At 37.2% G+C, this 21,748-nt stretch overlaps 1 protein-coding gene across 1 annotated transcript in view; it reads left to right on the top strand.

The window, feature by feature from the left end:
- Positions 1-1,410: 1,410 nt before the first annotated feature.
- FOCAD (focadhesin) overlaps positions 1,411-21,748 on the top strand; it is an 86,328-nt gene continuing 65,990 nt past the window's right edge. The window contains exons 1-10 of the mRNA XM_010021345.1: positions 1,411-1,467; positions 4,073-4,147; positions 5,634-5,788; positions 8,199-8,303; positions 13,780-13,881; positions 15,715-15,919; positions 18,182-18,388; positions 18,835-18,922; positions 19,633-19,835; positions 21,016-21,273. Of these exons, the coding sequence (XP_010019647.1) occupies positions 1,411-1,467; positions 4,073-4,147; positions 5,634-5,788; positions 8,199-8,303; positions 13,780-13,881; positions 15,715-15,919; positions 18,182-18,388; positions 18,835-18,922; positions 19,633-19,835; positions 21,016-21,273 (1,455 nt within the window). The remainder of the gene's footprint in view (positions 1,468-4,072; positions 4,148-5,633; positions 5,789-8,198; positions 8,304-13,779; positions 13,882-15,714; positions 15,920-18,181; positions 18,389-18,834; positions 18,923-19,632; positions 19,836-21,015; positions 21,274-21,748) is intronic.

The raw sequence follows: 21,748 nt of genomic DNA, 5'->3' as shown, positions 1-21,748 counted from the left end.
GTTGTGGGGTTTTTTTTTTTTTTTTTTTTTTTTTTCCCCCCCCCCCCCCCCCCCAATTTAGGGAGTGCTGAGGTTCTGTTTTTTTAAATCATACTTGGAATTTTCTGAAATTATTTTGACTATCTTTTGGCTTTGCAGTTACTACAACAGCAGTTGTGCTTCTCTTAAACACGTTCTTCTTTCTGGCTTTGTCTCATTCTGTCATCACTCTGAGTGCACAAATAATTGTATGATGTTTCCATGGAGGTTATTTGCTGTTGGGAAGACTGGAAATGGCACTTTGAGAAGTGAATAAATAGCATCATGTGGGGGTGCGCCCAGCTCAAGAATGCATTTAGCAATTCCTAACTGTTTCCTGGTTCAAGTCTTGAATGGCAAAGTTCAGATGACTCCAGATGCCAATATGAATGTTGTGTGAAAGTGTATCTCTTCAGAGGTTTCAAAGAATATTAGCCACTACCCGTTGACTGGGTACTACTTTCTTAAAGCCTTTCTTTTGGAGATTTTAAATTTGCTGAATGTGTTCTGTGAACTTCTTACCTCTTCTCAAAAGAATGAAATGTTAATGGTAGTCTGATAGCACTGCCAGTAGTCATCTTCCATGACCTGTTTTGAGGGGTGGGACAAACTCAGCAGAGAGAAAAGTAAGCATTCCAAATAATTTATAGTGATAAGAAAGACTTGGTTTTGCACAGATGAGTAATGCATTTGAGATAAAAAGCTTTCTGCTCTTTGTACCTGTGTAAAACCCATGTGGGAAGTAGACGGTAAAACAATGCATTAAAAGTAAGCTTTATTCTTTTTTTTTTTTTTCCTCTTCACAATACTTGAGGTTCCTGTGTATTTGTGGGTGCCTGCATATTCCAAATTAGAAGTGTTTTTGTCAAGTGTTCCAACTACAGTTACAACTTACAGTCTCACAGGTGGGTGTTTTGTTTGTTTTACTTCTGGTTTTGTGTGAAATAATTGAAAAATTTGTGGAGCATCTTGCATTTTAAATCATGTTTTAGAAACTGTGAACACTCCTTTTTAGCTGTCCGGTTTTCAAGGCAATGAGACACCCGTAAAAAGCTCTCAAGGATAAATGCTCTTAAGAGTACACATATGCTGTGCCATATGGAACTGTATATTTGCTCCAGCTTCAAGAAATGCTGATCACCCACTCTTTGTGCAAGACCAATGAGTATTCAGCATTTCTTGGGTTAAAGCCCGTAAAGCAAGGTGATATGGTAGACTTAGGAGGGGGAAGAGAACTCTTTAATGCTTACATCTGCTGTTAAGTACAAGATAAATCTTGTGGGTGTTTTGTTTTTTTTTTTGTGGCAAGTAGCGTGCTTTCTTTCGTAGTCCTAAGTATTTTTTTAAATCTCTTTTGCAGAGTGAGAGGTAGTGTCATATGACAGAGCCAAAATGCTAGATGACATTAAGAAGCGGTTCGAATTTCCTAATGCAGTTATTCAATCACAGGTAATTTTTTTTTTTTAAAGCATTAAACGAATTGTTTGTGGAAACCCTTGTTCCAAGGCCTGCTTCCTGACTGTAAAAAGGTGATAAAGAAGATGTTGGGGAGGGTAGGGGTTTGCTGCAAATGCAGAAAGCCATAGAAGTAGGGTATTGTTAAGTTATAAACAAATGCTAATTGCCTTCTCTATGTAATCCAGATATTGAACATAGTTGATCATTACTGTAAAGTCTTTGCAGGAAAATCAGAAACTTTCCATGACTGGAAGGTTTAAGTGGGGACAAATGTTGTTTAGTGACCCTGTAATCTTGAAAAAAGCCAGGAGTTACCAGATGTCATGTATGAGGTTGAAATACCTGACAGTACTTCACAGAACTGTCTGTAGAACTGATGTGTTTTCTTCCCGTGTGATGAGAGCAGATGAACTACTGTAGTCTTATCTGACATCAAAGAATAACTGTGTTCACCTCCACTGTGATCAGCAGACCAAACACTTTTCAGAGCCATGCATTGGCTCCTGATAATGTTCACCTGAAATTTTCTGATGTGCATGAAGTGTTTACCATAGCATTTTTAATGGACATTAAGAAAGAAAGTAATAGACTCTGTTTAAAAAATACACATTCTTTGCTATGGCTATGTCTCATTTCAGTATTAGAAATGTATCTTTTCTGCTGTAAGCTCATTGATAACTTCCCTGTTGTCTTCATTTTCCTATTTTGAATTCAGGGTTAAATAAGTAGCCATTTGTTTGATGGAATAAGTTGATGTGAATGTAGTCTCTGCAACTGGTGTTTCTGTTGCCTTTTCAATTCAGCTCAGGCTACATTGATTTACAGTAATTAAGTTTGAAAGAGAGACACAGAAGTCCTCTTGTGATCAGCTTGGCATTTAGGGAAGGAAGTCATGTCTCTGCACGCTGGGATTCATCTCAGGTCTAGTGAAGTGTCTTGTACTGCAGATGAGTTCACATCATTACTAGCCTTGAAGCATGGGACTCTGCACCTTTGAACAAGTTCATTTTTCTTCGGCGCAGAAGAATATCACTATGGTACAAGTACTGCTGAAGTGTCTTGGTTCATCACAACAGCTGCACATCATTAAGAGCTACTGGTTCACTTTGGTTGGTTTTGTGCCGTGCTTTGGTTGTTTTGCTGGTTTCCATTTGTATCCTGTGACCCTTGAAAAGCATGCTGTAATCTTCAAACTGTTGTCAGGCCAGGATCCAACTTCATGGCAGATGTCTTCTCTTTTTGGGACTAAGACATCTGCTCTGCAGAGCATGTAATCTACACAGACAAGGATCAGCAAAGTGAGGAACTTGAGCATAATTTGTAGGTCAAAAAATTTTACCACTCTATCTAAAATCGAGTTTTTTGAGTGCATTGGACTAATTTACATTTTGACTTTCCTGTATAGCTCACTGCAAAAGCCACTGTATTGATAAGCTCCTTTTCCAGTATAACAAGAATGTTTTAAGAATGTGGGTGTGAATTAATTTCTGAATGTCCTTACAAGCAGGAAAAACTAAAAATAGTTGAAGATTCACTTTGTAAGTGCCCTAAAAATATCTAATCTCACTGGGGAGCATGTTGCTCTTGCAGTGGGATAGCTGCAGAGAAACAGACACACGTATCTGACTTTGTCCCATTTTCTCATCTTGCTCTCAGAAGAGTAATATTCCCAAATAAAACCCCATCTTTTTAAGTCAGAAGTGTTAGAATACATATCCAGACCTTTGAAAGGCATAATCTTCATAATCGAGAAAGGTTTAAAGTGTCATCTTTCCTGGAAATGAGAACTGTTATCTCAAGAGTGCTATTGTTTGTAATGTCAGCTTAGCAACTAGTATCTAAATGAAGTGTAAATAAATCCTGAAAGGAGAGGAACCTGTAAACATTTAAAATAATGTTTTCTTGTGGTTTTATACACTAAAAACCCAGGAATGTCCTTATTTTTTTTCTGGCTGAATTCCTAGTTTACTTTTTCCAAAAGTAAGCATCTGTCCTTACCATAGAGAGAGTAGGTGCAGCTGCTGTTCTGGGTACATTGATAATCTGAAACAGTTTTGTCCTCTTACTGTAAAAAAATGTCTTTGTCTCTCACAGAAAGGGTTTTCTATGTAGCAGTATTGATGATTAAGAAACAAGACAGAATAAGGCATTAGAGATGAGTCAGGAAACAAAAGCCTGGATTTGAACACCTTGAACCCTTTCAGAGTATTTTAGTGTCTCAGTCCACATTTAGATTTTTAAAGGCAGTTTGAGGAAATCATATGTTGCTTCTATCAAAATAGAATGAGGTGCTTACTCTTAAACTTCAAATGAACAAATACATGCTGTTCTGAGAACTGAAAATTTTTTTGGAGGACCTTGACAATTTAGATCTTGTTAGTAATCTCTGCCACAGAATAGCTTTGTGAGGAGTACTGCTAACTTCAGATGCCTTGTTTAAAGTAAATAAAGCATTTCTGGCAGTAGGTACGCTAGGGGATATGTAAACTGCCTAAGTGAAATGGTTGTATGCAACAGCAGTGTAAATTCTTCCTACCAGACTTAAAAAATAATGCTTGATCTGCGTGTGTTCTGTTTATTTCTTTTTCTCTTTTAGGCAGTAGGTCATCTGATTGCTGCGGTACTGAAAGAAAATGTTTCTGCAGAGAAGATCGGGCAGGCGTCTGACCAGGTCTGTGGAATTCTTTCACTTCTGTCTCCTCTCCTGTCCATATGTGCTTACATTTTTTCTACGCTTTCAAATTCCCTACTGTGTAATAAATCCTAGATGTTAACTAAGGTAGTTAGCAATATGTGTCTAGGTGGACAGGTAGAAGCGGTGTATTTCTGGGATCAGAAGAGCAGTTTCACTCGGAAGTCTTAATGGCAGAAGTCTTAGTTCTGCAGAATACCAACACGCCCAGTTTAAGAGGGGTTTATTTGCCTTTATTTATCTTACTGCAACTGAAGTGTCGTATTCTGAGACATTGTCACTTGAGTAGGAAAGTGTTTTACATCACTATAAAAATTTCAAAAAGTATGGCATTTCACATACCTTATTTGGTGTTATTTTTAACACTAGCTAAGGAGAGCTTATATTTCTTTAAGAGAAAGCATAGTGGAAAGGCATACTTTGTATTTTAGATGAGTTAAGCTCGATTAAGTGCCGGTCTGTCTTGTTAAGTGAGAGGCATATTTACTACATGCATTTGCAAGTGTTGCAGCAACATAGGAGAAGTGTTAGTTAGGATTTGTTCTTCGTTTTTTCCTCACCAAAAGCTAACTTGTACAGAAAGGAGGAAAAGATTATTTGTGGATTTTTCCTCCCAGTCTGAAGCCTTAAAATCCCCAAACTAGCAAAACTAGCAAACCCAAACCTGAAAAGTGTTGAGTTTTAATGTGAGGGAATGTTGAGGGGATGTGTAATTTCTCTAATAGAAACTCCTTTAACAGTCCAGATGAGAACTGTGTTCCCAAATGACATTCTGTTTCGAGGTACAAGCTGACTCTTCCCGTTATGCTGCCCCATAAAGGTTTTAAACTGAAATACAGCAAACCTTCTGAAACGTTAAGTAGAAGAATATTGTGCCACGTTAGGCGATAGTCACCCTTTTCAGACAGGGGTATTTTGCAGTGTTCAGTTATTTCAAAATGTTCCTTATTTCTCCATTTGGAAGCTACAAAGTCAGCAAATGAACCTCAAATACAAATTTAGTATCAAAACTAAAGCAGCAGTTTTGATGGATACAGCCAAGTCTTTGTGCTCACTAGCAAATGGAGAGAACTTCATGTCATGAGTAAAGACAACTTACCGTTATATGCCTGCCTCTAGCTGTCTGCAATACATCTTGCTGTAGACAGAGCTGACATAGCAGTTCCTGAGTTGTCTCCAATTACATTTTGATCTTTTTAAAGAAAATGAAATTCTTTCTTACCTTTTCTTAAGAAGAGGAGACTTACCCTTTCCTGGGAGACTCTGTCCGTACTGATGATACAGGCAGAAGGAGTTAGGAAAGTGAGAGCTTGTCCTGGGAAAACCTTTCTTGGTGTAGAACCTGTACCCGAGCTTCCTCACTTTTGCTAAGACTTCAGGTTTTATTTAAAAGTGTGTTTAAGATGAATTAAAAGAAATCACTGTCAGCTTTCTCATTGCTTTTGCCACCTGCTTTTGCCTTCAGACTCCTGCTCTGAACTTACTTTGGGAGAGCTGCTGCAGTGAGAAAGTTGCCTTGCGAACAGCCTGCTCTGAGGGGTTGGTGGCACTTGTTGCAGAGAAACATGCTGAGCTAGACTATGTTCTTCATGGAGCTCTGAAGCTAATTCCCTCAGCAAGGTAATGTTTGGTTGCCTAATCTTGTGTCTTTTTGTCAGCTGCTAATCAGTCATTGCTTTTCTCTTGTAAATACAGGGGAAGAGGAGAGGTTCTGTAAACGATGGTCTTAAGATAAGCTGTGGCATTAAGGACTGGCATTGGGCTGTCACTCTGCTGAAGGCTGGTGCTTTCATCTTGGCAGTGTGTCACTGTGGGTCTGACTTACAAACTCATAGAGTATCCTCTGTGTGTCAGCTGAAATTGTTAGCTGTTCAGACTAATGCTCTGAACTTAGAAGTGTTGCTCACATACAGTCACCATAAGGCTGTGGGTGGGGACAAGGAACACTATGTTTTATTTCCATGTCTACTGAGGAAGAAATCACTTTACCTGGCTCTGCAAATTTCTGTAAATATTATGCCTACCTCTCACAATGGTGTTTTGAGCTCGACTGGCCTGTGCAACATACTGAGAGAATGCAATTGTGGGGGGAAAAAGGACACTGCATATAAGGTTTAAAATGGGAATTCAGATGATGATTGGGAAGGTGTTTCCATTCAGATATAACAATCTTATAAAGTTCTTTAGGTTATCTTTGTCTCTCCTGATTTCTGGCAGCTAACTGGATTTCTGCACTAAGCTTTCTCATTCACTTCCTACAGAATGCTGGAGTCAGTTTTCGCCAAGCCAGCTAATTGGTGCTACACTTGTGATTTATTATGCTGATGGTCTCAACAGCTGGTTGCAAAAACCATGCTGCAAGACTTTTTTTTCACCTCCTCAAACCCTCACATCATCAGTTTTAGTCTGGGGTTTCTAGTGGTCACTCTGAGCCAGAGGTGATGTTAGGTTTGAGTAAACTAGTGAAATGCTTAAGAAATAAGCATTAAAGACTTAAAAGAGACTGCTGCTTTCCTTGTGACCTGATTGTTTACAGCTAGGATCTTGCTCTGGTGATGCTAACTCTATACTGAGTTTGCAGTAAGTGGTTATGGATCCCTAGGAAAGGTTTTGTCAATATGTTTACATGATATGAATAATTTCTACAAAGCACTGTCCTCCAAATTAGAAAATTTTACTAGTTCAGTTTGGGGTTAAGAGAATAATATCCATTGTTAACAAAGAAGTAAAAGCACCTGTGCTTAGACTAGGGGAACCTGAGTCCTGTGAGGTAAAATGGAGGGAAAGTTTATTAGCTGTGGCTTGCAGAGTAAGAAGGGTGAAATTCCTGTTCAGGTAAGGGATTGTTACAGCATTAGTGCTTTATAAAGAAATGAAATGCTAATGCAGTTTTGTACTTGAGAAAATAAAAAGTGTAAAATGGGATGTTAAGGATTCAGTTAACCTTAAAAACAAAATCAAAGTTATGTACTGAATGGGCTTGGATATGCCTCATTTCTACACTATTTTTAGATTTTTCCATGTGTGAAACCAGCACATATCACTGATTGCTTAGTAAGTGCTGTCAGATTACCCAGGAACATTTTATGAGTTTTCACTTTCTTTCCACTGCTGTCCAAGCCCCAAGCTGCTATGGATGTCTGTGGGTTTAAAGTGCCTGTAGACTGAGGAGTTGTCTAAACTTCAGATTGGTTAATTTGAGTGCTGATACTGGGGGTTTTTTGTATTGACTCTTAGAATTATAGCCTGCTGTTCATCATTCTGTTACCCCTGCCAAATTTTCATCCAGGTTTGCTCTGAGGCTTTGCAGTGGTGTGTGCACAGTGTCTATAGAAGTAAAGTAAATATGAAATTAGCAGCTAGTAGACAGGCATTTGCAACTGCTGAGCACCTTTCAGTACTGAATGGAGATAGATGAACGTTTTAATGGCAAAGACTACTCGTGTTCTTGATTCTCTTCCATTATGATGAATTTAGCAGGGATTTAGTGCACCTGGTAGGTTTTATTTTGTCATATGTATTAAATTCTCTGTGCTAGGGAAGACAGTTTGCTTTGATGGAGGTGAACATCCAGTGCTTATCCGAGCTGACTTCTTACAAGATTAATGCTGGCTGTTCATTATACAAATGGGAATCCATTCTTACCTCTGGTGTATCGTTGTACCGTAACTGTCTCTTACACTCAGTGTTCAGTTTCCTTTGTTGCCCCAACAGTTCAAACTTCATGGAACATAGTATTTATATGTGTGTTTGTGTGTGTAAGCTTGTATACAAAATATGTATACATGTATAAATATATACATGCACATTTTAATGATGTATTAATTATTCTCTCTGCTGTTTTGCTTATTACATGAAAAGGAGAACAAAGACACATGGATTTACAACTTGGGTAGGCAGACGTGAGGAAGTCCCTAAGGAGAACTCTAGGATTCTGGAGTGTCAATTTTCTTCCTGGTTCCTCCTTTTATGGAAGAATCAACTAATGTAACTACATATGTGACAGTAATGTATTTCTTTTTATCAACAGGAATGTACATGGTTTAGTAAAAACTATTTTGAAATTACTACAAATTCAAGCTATTCAACTGGGAGAAGATGGAGATGAGGCTGTCCGAAATCTTTATGGCATCAGGTTAGTTTCATGTTGGTTTTATTTAGATACCATAATAATTTTATATCTGATTTTTCACTAGCTTTCTGCCTGTGGTTTTTTTTGGTTTTGTGGTTTTAGTTATTTGGGGTTTTTTATTGGTTGGTTTGGTTTTGGTTGGTTGGTTGGTTTCTGTTTGGTTTTATTCTGTGCAGGTAATTAAGCACTACATAGGTTGCCTGCAGAGATTGTGGAATCTCCATCCTTGGAAATACTGAAACCTGACTGCATGTGATCCTGGGCCAACCTAATAATTCTCTGATGATGACCCTTCCAAGCTAAATGATTTTCTGATTCTAAGATCTATTTTTTTTATAGTTGTTGAAAGTTTTAAGGAGTTTTTATAGTACAGGGGTAAGATTGCCACCATAAGCTCAAAAGGGGCAATGGTAACATGAAGGCTGAGTGTGAGAAAGAACAAGTAAATACTGTTACTTGTTCACATACAGTAGCTCGATGATTGCTAGTAGTCCTTTTTAATACATCCTTTATTTTAAGACTGTGGACCTCTTCCCTCTCACTTGTTTTTCCTGCTTTATTCTAGTTACCAAAGTAAGGTTCCTAAATGCTTTTACTGTTAAAGTGGTTGCCATTTAAGTATGCATCCAGAGCTCTCATATAAAGCTGCTTGTCAGGTGGTAGCAGCCTTCCTAAGGGGACATCTTGGTGACTTCATCCAGCTCTTGAGCAACCAGCAGTCAGTGCTGACATTAACAGCCATTATTGTATCACTTTTTCTGGAAAAAGTCCCTAGTTGGCAGATGTCCTGAGCATTTTTCAAGTTGCTTCTTATGCAGTTAAGAGGTATCATTGTAGCAGGCAGTAGCAGTAATGCTTTAAGGATGTAAAAGGCCTTATTTGGAAGACAGGAATCACGTTTTAAGCAAAACTAAATACTGAAGAAAAGCGAAACAGACTGTGAAGCACTTGATGTTCTTGCATTCCTGAAATCCTGGGTGCCTTTGTTCTTCTAGCTATATCAGTTCTTTCTACAAATTCCACTCTCTTGTAGAACAGGTGTAACTGAAAAGGCAGGTACTGAAGGATAGTAAGGGGGAACACTCTTGGAAACTTTCTCTTTAATAGTAAACAAACTCATTCAAAGTCTGGTGGTAGAAGAGGTTAAGTTAAAGCAATCCAGGCCCTGTGTGAAAAAGAGGATAGTAGGATGTGGCTGGAAGGAAGAAATGGCCTTAACCCCAGTAGGGTAAAGAAATGTTACTACTTTTTGTTTTGTTTTCCCAGCTACTAAAAGAAAAATTGCTGGAAACATAAGGCAGGTGAAACTTGGTCATCCAGAATAGTTTAAAGTAATAGAAAACTGAAAATAAGCAGCACACACTTGGACAAAACATTTTTGTTTTTCCTTTTGTTTCTGAAGTCATATTGCTTGGCTTGGTTCTGAATATCTGGGAGATCAAGGCCATGTGATTTTTGAGATCAGACTATTGGTTTTTAGTGTACAGAAAGGTCTGTTTTTATTCAGTGACTTGTTACTTAACAATTTTTATGGTTGTGTTCTGAAGTACTGAAGCCTACTTCATATTCCAGGAAGTGGCTGGGCATTAGCTGCTGGTGGGAAGTAGAGAATAAATCCTTTTGTTTGACTTTGCTTTCATGTGCGGCCTTTGCTTTTTCTTTATTAATCTGCGTATATCTCAAGCTACAAGTTTTTCATATCATTTTCTCCACATTGTGCTGAGAAGAGGGAGTGGGGGAGCAATTTGGTGGGCACCTGTAGACAGCCAAGGTCAACCCATCAAGCAGGTTTTCCGATTTCATCTGAGGAAGCCTTTGTAGTTTTAATGCAGGGATTCTCCATTTTCTATAAGCAAATTAACCATGGAAAATAGGGAATTGATTACCTCTGTTACTGCAGGAAGTGGGAAATGTTCCTTTTACCCGTGGAAGTCAGTAGAAAACTGCCTCACTTATCACTGAATTTTGGCATTCCTAATTGTTTCCATAAACTGTGTAAATACAGCTGGTTGTTTTGTTGGGTTTTGTTATGATTTTTGGGGTTGTGTTTGTTGTTTTTTTGTTTTGTTTGTTTGGTTTTGTTTGATTTGTGTTTGTTGCTGTTGTTGTGTTTGATTTTCTTTTGTTAATAAGTAGTGTTCCAGTGGTGGATTAATACCAAAACAAATCTGATGTGATTTTTTTTTTTTAAGGATGCATGAAAAAAATTACGTGATTTTTAAACTTGCCTATGGGATAATCTGCACTGTTTGTTATGAAGTTAGGAGGTGCTGTAGCAGAGGCAGAAGTAGTTTCCAAGTTGGTCTCACTGTAGACTAGAACTAAGCATTCCAAGGGGATTTATTTCTCGTATGGCATGAAGTTGTATATTTCCTATGTGTATTAATGTAGCTGTCCAGTAAGCTAAGCTTAAGCTGAACTGAGCGGGAGGACAGGGAAGAGGGGTTTTTGAGGGGTGCTTGTCAGCATTCTCAGTGCAGAACTTTGGCTATAAGTCTTTGCTGAAAGCTATTGAACTTTTTTTTTTTTTTTCTTTTAAATGAACTAGTATTATACATTATTCTTAAAGATTACATGTTTTTTTGTCTAAAAGCTTTGGAGAGCTGCCAACTTTCTGAAAACGTTAATTCAGAGCAGGTAGAAAAATACTTTTAAAATGTGTATTTGATAAGTGCTGTTCCATCTTTCTGAAAGGGCCAGGGTCGCAGCTGCATACACAGAAAATTATGTTAACAGCAGACATTGTTTCCTTATACAGAAAAAGCAATCTGACACTGAATTTGTGCTCTAAATCAGATTGGAGCGCTCTTTTGTTCAGAGATCTAACAAGAACACTGAGATGACCTTAAAGTTAAAAGTAATTTTTGTTTTATTGTTGCCCCTTATGTAAGATTTAACTTTGTTTCCCTAGACACTCACGTGTTTACAGCTGGATAGCTGCTGTGTCTGGTTGTGATTTTTGCTTTATCCCGAACCCAATGTTTTGGGAATAATCTAGGGTAGTGACACTGTAATGTCACTTAAAGATGTGCATTTTACGAGTCTTCAGTTAATGATAAATTGCACCTACACATCTCATTTTTCCTACTGCTAATAGCATTACCAAGTGGAACTTTGTCAGGATGCACATTTTAGCATTTCATTATTAATCACTGTTCACTATGGAGCTTAGCTTATTTCTTTCACCATCCAGTTCAGTGCAATTCTGTTAGTTTCAGAACATACAGTATCTGTCATATAAATCTTGCCTTTTTTTCTGGATGGTAAGTAATTTCACACTTGATGTGTCTGACTTGATGTGCTGACTGACTTCAGTGTCATAGCAACACTTAGGTGACTGGAGATACATTCTTTTCATTAGGAAAGGTAATTAATTCTTAAAATAAAACAAAGTTATTGAAATAAGCTACTGCTAGAACTCTGGATGTCTGTACAAAGCTATGGACTTTAAAGGTCCTGGCATGGTATGTGAACAGTATTTCTAGACTGCTGCCTGATAAATGATACTGTTAAAAACCAAAACCCCAACAAAACAAACAAACCAACCAACCAAAAAACACAAACAAAACCAAAAGAATCTGTTCCCCCCAAAAAAACCCCACAAACCAAAACCCACAAACAAACAAAAAAAAATGAAAAAAGTCTGAGCTTCATGAATTGTTTCAGTGACTGATATTTCCTCAGTGAAAATATATTCTCTTTTTTTTTTTCAATCTGAATTTGCCAGTTTAAGTTACCAACTTCTGATTCTTGTATGCTAACTTGACATTTCTTGCTTTATGAAATTTCTCTTCTCAATGAAGGTACTTTGGCTGCAATGACAGCCCTTAATCTAAGCTTTATTACCTTGTGCTAATAAGCTTAATAATGTGCATATTAGCATGTGTTTTTCCAGGTCTTCATGAGACAGCCATGAGAAGGATTAAACTTCTCCAGATTTTTAAAAACTGACTTGAAAGATGGTGTCCTGATTTCAGTTGTAACTGTTATTTTTCTTCTCCCTCGTAGCTGGTGCAGTGCTGTGTTTTGGTTTTAGTCTGAGAACAATGCTGGTAACACACCGATGTTTTAGTTGTTGCTCAGTAGCACTTACCCTGATCCAGGACTTTTCAGTCTCTCATGCTCTGCCAGTGAGGAGGGGCACAAGGAGCCAGGAGGGAGCAGAGACAGGACACCTGACCCAAACTGGCCAAAGGGGTATTCGTATTACATGCGTTTGTTGCCTTTCCATTTATTTATATAGCCCTGCTCTCTTACATGTTTCTAAGAGACCTGTGGCAGTCGGCAAGACTCTTCCAACTTTTCTCACTTGCTTTTAGGAAAGTTGCTTCAATTCTGAGAGCAGGGAAGTATCATGTCTGCTGTTAAGCTGTTGGTATCCCAGAGAAGAATCTACACTGCTCTGCTTGTAGTTGGCTGGAGCAGGAAAGGAAACTGGTAGAAAATAGGGACACTGGGCAGTCAGGTGGGAATAAGTGGGCCAGTCATAGCAAGAACAGTGGGTAAACTCCAGAAGCAGGTGATGGAGGTAGTGATGGATCTGCCTTCACATCACCAGTTCTTCCCAATTTCCCACCTCTCCAAGGAATTTAATGTTCAGGCTCTCATGTTCTGTTTTCCTTTCTTATACTAACTTACTCTAGTAGAATGACTTTGTTTTTTCTTATGACAGAACAAATTATATACTTCAGGTTCCCCTCCTGTCCAGTTTTTCCTCCACCTGCTACTGTACAAGGATAGTCATTGTTTGACGTGAGCACCACACTTCTAGGAGATGGCCTTCAGTGATTGACTTAAGAAGTCGGGAAGGCGTTGGTGATAGGTTCATTTGAGAAAAACAGGTGACTGCTAGGCATCAAATGACCTCTTCAAATGTCAGGGGGCTGGCAGTGGAGATCTCTAGGCTGGTCGTACGCCGGCCTTTCTCCTTTCCTGCTTCTTTCACTGCCTGGAAAAAAAAGGAAAAACAAGGAAGTTGGAGTAAGATCTAAAGTAGTAAGTGGGATTGACTGTCACCTTGACTGCTCTCAGGTGCTGAAGAAAATTACCTGTACCTGTGTACAAGTAAATTACAAGTACCTGTGCTTGAAAGATTAAACTGGTGTGTTACATGGGCTTCAGATTTTTCTATGAGTGTTGCTTAGAGCCTACTGCTAGGGCCTAGTGCTGCTGCCAATGACTGGAATCAGACTATATATTAGAAGAGTGATCCTTAGACATTTATTTAAAAAATTAGAAAAATCAGACCAAGACTTTTCAAATACAGATTTTTTTATTGTTACTTATTTTTATAATCTTGTTTCCTGAAGTTTCTATAAAATATGCTATTTTGACAGCATAGCAGGCTTGGCAAAGTTGATAGAGTTAATCCTGGAGGGTTAAATTGTCTGTTTCTACAGCTGCTTTTATTTTGAAGATAGTTATTTTGCACACTTGCTTTCTGCATTATAGATCCAAATGTGATTTCTTTGTGTTTCAGGAATAATCCTCATCCATTAATCAATGTCCTTGAAAACAGACCTGATTGCTGGCCAGTTCTACTGCAGCAGATAACAGTATTTTTCCATCAGTGTCCGGAGAGGTAAGTAAATGAATAATTAAAAAATAGCAGATGTAAGCAACTGAATTATATGAGTGTAACTGCTTTTTGAAGGCAGCTAAAATGAGCAGGTTTTTAAAAATATAATTATAAAAATTAATGACACCAGTTAAAGGTTAAAAAGAGAATATTAATAGAATACTAGAATAATTAATCAAAAATATTTTTATAGTTTTTTTCTAAACTCTTGATGTTGAACTCTTTATGGATGTGGAAAAATGGATGTAGAATTCGTAACACCTTTGAGCAATTTTGATTATTTGCTTTGTCAGTATTTTGGCTGCTATGCTATGTAAAACTTACCTGTACAAAATGGTGGGATGATAAAGGGAAAGCACAGATGATTACATCTCACCATAAATGATGAAGTCTTTAAAAATAATGTATGCTTCTTTATTTAAAAAAAAAGAAAAAAACAGTGGCACAGCCTTATTATACTATATCTGTAGCAGTGAACAAAGCTACCAACAATTTCAACATTTCTTCATGCTTATCTCCACAGAACTTGTCCAATGAAGCTTTAGTGTAAGATGCCAAATACTGTAGCAGACTAAATGCCAAATGTTTGCAGTGATTTTATATCTATATGTATGCTCCTCAGATAAAAACTCTCTCTTCTGTTTTTTGGAAGACTCATATAAATCTAGCAGACTAATAGTACAGTGAAATTGACTTCTGTCTTCTGTTGCTCTGAGTGAACAAATAAGTTTATTAATCTCTTGAATTTCCAGTGGGCATAGACTACATGATCAACAGTAAGGCTTTGAACCAAAAGTGTCTTTTGTTCAATTTAATTCATCAGAACAATTTTAAAATATTGTTTGCAGACTTGTTCCCCCACTCACCTTGAATGAAATGTGGATTTTTCCCTGGTAGCTTGTTTTAAATTAAAACAGGATTTGTTCTTGCTGAAAAGGAAGATATCTTAAACTTCCTTTGCTGCTTTTTGTGCAAAGGTTTTTGTGGAATGCATTCTAGACTGAGAATATAGAATCAAAGAATCATTTAGGTTGGAAAAGACCCTTAAGATCATAGAGTCCAACTGTAACCTAATACCATGTCTGTAAGCACCACATCAGCAAGTGCCGCATATATTGATACAGATGTGTTATCCAGTTCTTTGTAAAGCTTTGCATCAGGACTGAGTCTTGTTTAAAACTGACTTTTAATTTTGATTCCCTGCATATTTGTTAATGTATTGATCATGAACTTTATTTGATTGTTTTAATAATGTCAATAACAGTTTGGATTCCTAAAGTGGTTAAGCCAAAAGAATTGCTCTGTGATAAATATTTTTACTGGGAAGCCATCTTGGTTAAAGCAGTTCCTGTTTTATGTAGTTGTTTAAAACCATTGGACAAAAACTGGCAAGGAATGGATGGCTCTTACTAATTGAAATTAGGTTTTATGTGTTTTTACAAAGGTATTTCTGAGTAGTCTTGTCCAAATGCTGCTGCAGAACGGCACACTAGTGTTTTATGACATTCATCAAGGCAAGTAATTTTTCTTGAATTGATATGAAAAAAAACCAGTGGAATTAACAGTGTTGTAATTTGCAAGTTCAGATTGAGTCGTATTCATGCTTCAGTATTGATTCTTTTTACGATTGCACTTCATTGTATGGTTGCTATATAAGTTTTCATGACAGTACTTCATGCTACCAAGTGCTTACAAGTTTTTTGTGAGATTTACTACTGTCTTCCATAACACCTTTCTAAATTATCGCAGGTAAGGTTACATTGCTTGGGTTTTCCTTGTGTTTTGTTAAGTCTTCAGTAGAAGGCAGTATTGGCAAACTTTCTTCTTGAACTGCAGGGCACAGAGTTCATGTGTTGGCATAATGGCTCCATTTCTAAGATACCTGTATTGCGAACCATCTCAGTTACGGGAATATGCTCAACTGAGAATGAGTTTACTTAAGATTTTACTTCAGTCCCATGGTCCAAAGCACAAAGAAGCACCCTCCATGCTGGAATGCCAGATTCTTCAACTTCTGTGGGATGTGGTTCCACACCTTCAGGTACAGTTGTTGCCTGACCTCAACTTTTACAAAGATATACTATCAAAGTAAAGACAGTATTACTAATATTATTGCCTTTCAAGTGTGCAAATATAGCATTCTCTTCCGTTTCCTATAGGCCTGATTTGGTAGTACAGAAATCTAACGAACTGGCTCTTTCTGGTAGAAGATAAAGCTCTTTAATTGTTAAAATCTGATACATCTTATGAGGTGTAAATTGAAGCACATCTACCATAATTATTTGTCACTAGTTGCAACAGTAAACATACAGCCAAGTTGTAGAGATACTCATGAGAGAGATAATTTTGTTAAATGGTAAGATATTTGTGAAAACATGCAATTTTTAATTTAACATAATACTAAATAATATTAAAATGAAACAAACTATATGAGAAGCATGGTTTAAGTGTTCTTAGATACTCCTTTCTCACTCTTTGTAACAGAGGAATTAGTGGATCTGAAGGCAAAACTTAATCCCTCCAGAATATGCTGAAGTTTGACAATGTATTTTTAAGTTGTACAGTGATAATTGCTAGGAGCTAGGGATTTAAGTTTTCCTGTCCCTTTTATTTAGGGGTCTGGGGTATTGGTTGAAGTTCGTAGCTCTGCTTTGAGTAATGCTTTACTGTGACATTAATTAAGCTTTTTTTGTACCTATATACCTTTTTCTTCCTCTTTAATTTTAGAGCAACATCTTCAGTGTGAAATATATTCACTCAGACCTGAGGTGCTATGATATTACTGCCATAGGGAGGTTTATGATATCAATAATGTAAAGCCTTTAGCTTTACATCAAGCCTTATTGCATAGGCTTGATAAGGATATTTGGTAGCATCTTTCTCCTGAGAAATTTTACTAGTAAAGTTTACTTTGCACTAGTAGCTACTTTTCACAACCTTTTTGACCAATAATAACTTGGATTATACACATTTATCTTGGTTCAAGTCTACTCTTTTTGATGATAGGTACATGCTGATTTTTCTAGTCACAGGATATTTCTGGTTTCGTCTTGATTATACCTGAACTTCAGTATAAGTTTGTGTCCTGGATGTATGACCAAGCTTCTGACTTGTTAACATGTAGCCATAAAAATGGCACCAAAGCCTTGTAAGATCAGTTACAAACCTTTCTGTCCTCCATGCTTGTTGGCCCTTTTTTTAGTAGAAATCTGTTTGGGTTTTTTTTTAAACTTGGATTAATGCTTAAATGTTTTTGTCTTGCCTGAGATACAACTTTCGCAATAGAAAGGACAAAACTTCTTTCAAGAAGCTCATTTGATGGACTGGTTTATAATATTATTCCTTCTCCTCTTTCTCTGAATCTTAGGTTCTCCTAATCCTTCCTTTAAGCTTAGTCTTGTTTAATCATCTGTATTGTAATGCTTTCTAGTCATTTTGTCTGACAACCAGGCCGTCAAAGGAACAGCTTGTAACCTGCAGACTTTCCTGATGAAAAATTTGGTGGAATTTAGGCTTCTGATTAGAGCACATTATTCATAGAACTTGTTCCAAGGGACTAAAAATTAGGATGTTTTCCTTAATGCTGGCTCCAGAATTTGGATTGGAACATCTGGGTTTGTCTGGAACTAGTATTTTCAAGAGCAGAAATGCTCTTATCTAACACATGAGGATTTAGAGGCAGCCTGCCTCTTGAAGTCTGTTTACTTGGCTTCCAAGTACAGAGATACTGCTTTTGGGTTTTACACTTCAGCTGCTGGTTTTGTAGTAGGTAGATTATGTGGTGCTCCAGAAGCAGATATCACCACTGCCTTTGTCTTTTGTGACATATATTGATGTATCTTCATTACGTTACAGAGGAAATACCCTGGAGCAGGAAGTTTCCATTAAAAGATATTAAATGCCCACACAATTTGTTTTATGTTGCTGAGAGAACACTGAGAGCTGAATTAATTTGCTATCGCTTTTGCAGAAAAAGGGATTTTTCTCAACAGCTATGAAGAAATCTTTTTATTCTTTAATGTGTTTCTAATTTTACTTCAAAATATTAAATAGCAGTTCATCTATTGCATTTTCAGGGAAGTTGCAGAAGAGATTCCTGCATTTAGTTTATAAATGTTTCTTCACAGCCTTAGTAATATTTGCAGTGGAAACATTGCAAAGCTAATAGAACTGATTCTATACTTGGGAAATTCTCTGTGGATAGCGAAGGGGAACTAAATCAGAATGTGTTTTGGTTTTCTTTTCTTTTTTTTTTTTGTTTTTTTTTTTGTTTTTTTTTTCTTTTTTAACTACCTTTCTACAGCATGAAGACTTACTGCAAGTTACAGAAGCCTCATTTTTTCTGCAAGAACTATTCCTCAGCTTACTGCGCTATCCTGTGTTTTGGAAAGTTCAGTTATCCGAGTTTTGTCTGCAACTGTTATGCTTCTGTGAAGTGTGTTTAAATGTAATGGGAGAATGCTCATCTTTGATCTCCTTAATTGAGGACAACTTTGAGCTCTTAAAAGAGGTAGGAGTTCAGGGGGAAAATTGAGTAGTCGTATTAAATTAAAGAATGTAATTTTTGAGACAGTAGTGGCATTGATATATGACGTTCATCTGCAGGTGACCAGTGTTTTTTGGAAAGTTTCTATTTTTTTCTTTTTCCTTGGCTGAAGACTTTCAGAAGGTGAAAACTTAACAGGTCCTGTACATAGCAGTTAATTGTTTAGTATGGGAGTTGATTTAAACTGAGCTGAAATGGTTTGAACAAAGTAAAAAATTAAGATGTTGTAGTTATAAAAATATTATTTTTACACTATTCGTATTCTTATTGCATGTGCTGTGTCAGTGTGCATGCACTCACTATGATTCATGAAGAAACTCCATATAGAGCTTTGCTTGCTTGCCATTTGTACTGTTTAATCGCACTGAAAAACCAAGACGGTTCAAACCACTTCTATTTTTCCCTTGCAGGCATTTCCAGTGGAACAGTGTATAATTGGGCTAGCACTTCTACTGCTGCAAACTCCAAAGAGTCAGCAGAAGTCTGTTTTGAGTCTAGGTAAAGCTCTTGTAAAAGAGGAATCTACACTCTTAAGACTGTGTGTTTTATTTCTTCATGTTTCTGTTTATACAAAAGCTATATTCCCCTGAAGTTGGATTGGGTGATAAAATAGTGGTTTTGGTTTGGTTTGGTTTATTTTTAATAAGCAGGGATTTTCCTGAATTTAAAAAGCAACATTTCATGCAATGGCAATAAAGATAAATTTTCCTGCTACACTGACTTTTTTTATGAATGTTACCATATTTAAGCTCCCTGCTGTCTTGGAGCTTATCTGCCTTTGTTTTGAGTCAGCAATAGGATATTCTCAGCTGAGATTGATGCATGTTGAATGATTTATTTTGACAGATCGTAAGAGAGCAGGCCTGACAGTCATGGCAATGTCTGTCTGAGCTTTCGATTTCACAGTTTTGATTAGTAGAGTTATTCCAGTAAAAGCAAAGGACTGTGCTGTATTCCATTATTGTATTTCTTGCTGCCATCAGGTACTTTGTTACAAACAACAGAAATGTGTGGGTCTCTAAATAGAATTGGAGTTTTATAAAAAAATCTTTTGCACTTTAAGTCTAACATGCACATAACTATAATCCTGTTACTTTGCTTGACCAGTGTGTTTCCTAGAAATGTTTGTGTCATGCCTCAAAGTACAGATATTGTTAGTTCTTTCTTCTCTACATGATCTCTGGTTTTCCCCACTTTTTCTTAAATAGCCTACAAGCTCCTTTCCTGTTTAGAAACGAGGAGCGTATCAACCACAGCCTTTACTTTGGTGATGCCTGTCCTCCAGATCTTAACTTCTGCAACGGTTGGGGACTGCCTATCAGAGGATGATTCTGGAGTTACCAGGCAGCAGCTGGCTTTAAATCTTTTGGAGCTAATACAGGAGGAAGGTGTGAAGGATAAAAAGGAATTGGTAAAGTTACAGGGTTTTTTCTTCTTTTGGGGCAGGTAGTGGGATGGATTTAACAATATTGGCATTATAGCTTGCTGATTTTTTCACGTATAGTGATTGTAATGCATAAGTAATGGAGTAAGTTGGTTTTAACATTTTTTTAAGAAGTCATCTAAAGTACAGAGGTATTCTAAATTCCATTAACCAAAATAAATTTACATTGCGTTGAACAGTGAAAATCTGTGATTTTATGGAGAACAGGTTTTGCTACTCAAAATCTCTTTTTCCCTGGTAATTTAAAGGTGAGTTGGCCCTGTGCTGTTGGAGTCTGAATTCCATTATTAATGTTCGTTTGGAGACCTCTTTTCAACTAGGTTCTTTACCATGATTTTTATATGAACATTATTCATCTGATTACTGCCTGCCAACTGCTTTCTTGATAATTGAAAGGCATTTCTGAAAACATTGGATTTTCTAAGAAAACAAACAGTTACTAGGAAAGAAATGGTTTGTGTTGGAATAACCTTTATTGTTTTAATTAAAAACTTTGAACTTCTCTATTAATGTGCAGGAGCTTTGTAATACATATACTTTTACATATGAAAAATCTGAGTTAAGGAGGATTCCTCACTGGTATTTTACTACTTTCCTACTTATTATGTTACCTCCTCTAATTGCATCTATAGAACATTTTGTTCTGAGAAGTGAAACTGTTAAACAAAAAATGTAAGTCAGGTTACCTTAAAGTGAGTTGTTAATATTAAGTACTATAAAAAGTTAGAAGAATTTCCTTAGAATAATGTAGGTGATAGTTATACTTTGTGATGCACCTGTCATTGTCAGGAACGGAAGCTTTTAATGTACTCCAGTTTTATTGTGTCCGTTTTAGTGAGGAAGTAGCACTGCAGTTACCAGCAGGAACAGGAGTGATGGATGCCAAGTAAAGGGGAAACTCCTGAACAGGGAATTAGCAACCCATTCAATCATCCTTAATGTGTTAATTCATATAAATAATTGTAAGAAATGTGTTGCAGTTTATTCTTTATATTTATTGTAAGAGGACAGTAAAAAAAGGATTTTTTTTAAGGGGGGGTGATAGAACTGGATTAGTTATGGGTTGGTTTGTTTTTGGGTTTTTTTTATCTTTCATCAAAGTGCCTTAGTTGTTTGAATGAGAATTTTTTGTTTCACTTGTTTCCAGGTGTCCTGTAAACTCCTTTACCCCATAACCAGCTCTTACAGCTCATTGTTTACAACCTGGAAGATGATAAAGCTCATGGAAGAGAAGTCCGCAGTTATTAACTGGTTATCTTCAGTTAAATCACTGCTACCTGTTATCACTCAAGTCCCTGCCCATGTTTTTCTTCTACTGGCTTACCTGTTGATCCAGAAAGATGGAGATAGTCTTCATGATGTACTCCAGGCTTCTACAGAAATAGTCAAGGCTGATTGTTCTCAGGTAAAAAACTTAATGTTGCTGAATTTTTGTTACAGGAGTTGGGATGGATTGTGCACTCTGAGAGATACACTTTTGCCACAGCTTCATGATCCCAGGTCTGACAAGTAGTAGGACTGTGCCTGTATGCCCAGTAGGTACATCACATGCAGCACATATGTTCACCACATACCTCTGCTTATATGTGTATAATGCAGGCACACAGAGCACTCAGAAGAATGCACAAAAGCACCAGAGGTTTTATCCTGCTCCGCTTTCTGGCTGAGCAGGATGGGGGTCTATTAGTGGGAATATATGTACAATGTATGAATATGTGCAATAGGTACAGTATGGAGCTCTCCAGCAATGGGGCATACACAGTTAGTGTGCGCAGTAGGTGGCTCCTCTCTCTGTCTCATCAGTTGCTGGCATCTGGACATAGGAACCTCCAAGGCTGCAGCTCCATTGCAGTTGCTGGTGCAGACTGTGCCACCCATCC

Source organism: Nestor notabilis, unplaced genomic scaffold (genome assembly GCF_000696875.1).
Source record: "Nestor notabilis isolate BGI_N333 unplaced genomic scaffold, ASM69687v1 scaffold8629, whole genome shotgun sequence".
Lineage (NCBI taxonomy): Eukaryota > Metazoa > Chordata > Aves > Psittaciformes > Psittacidae > Nestor > Nestor notabilis.
This window is presented reverse-complemented; position numbering and strand designations above follow the sequence as displayed.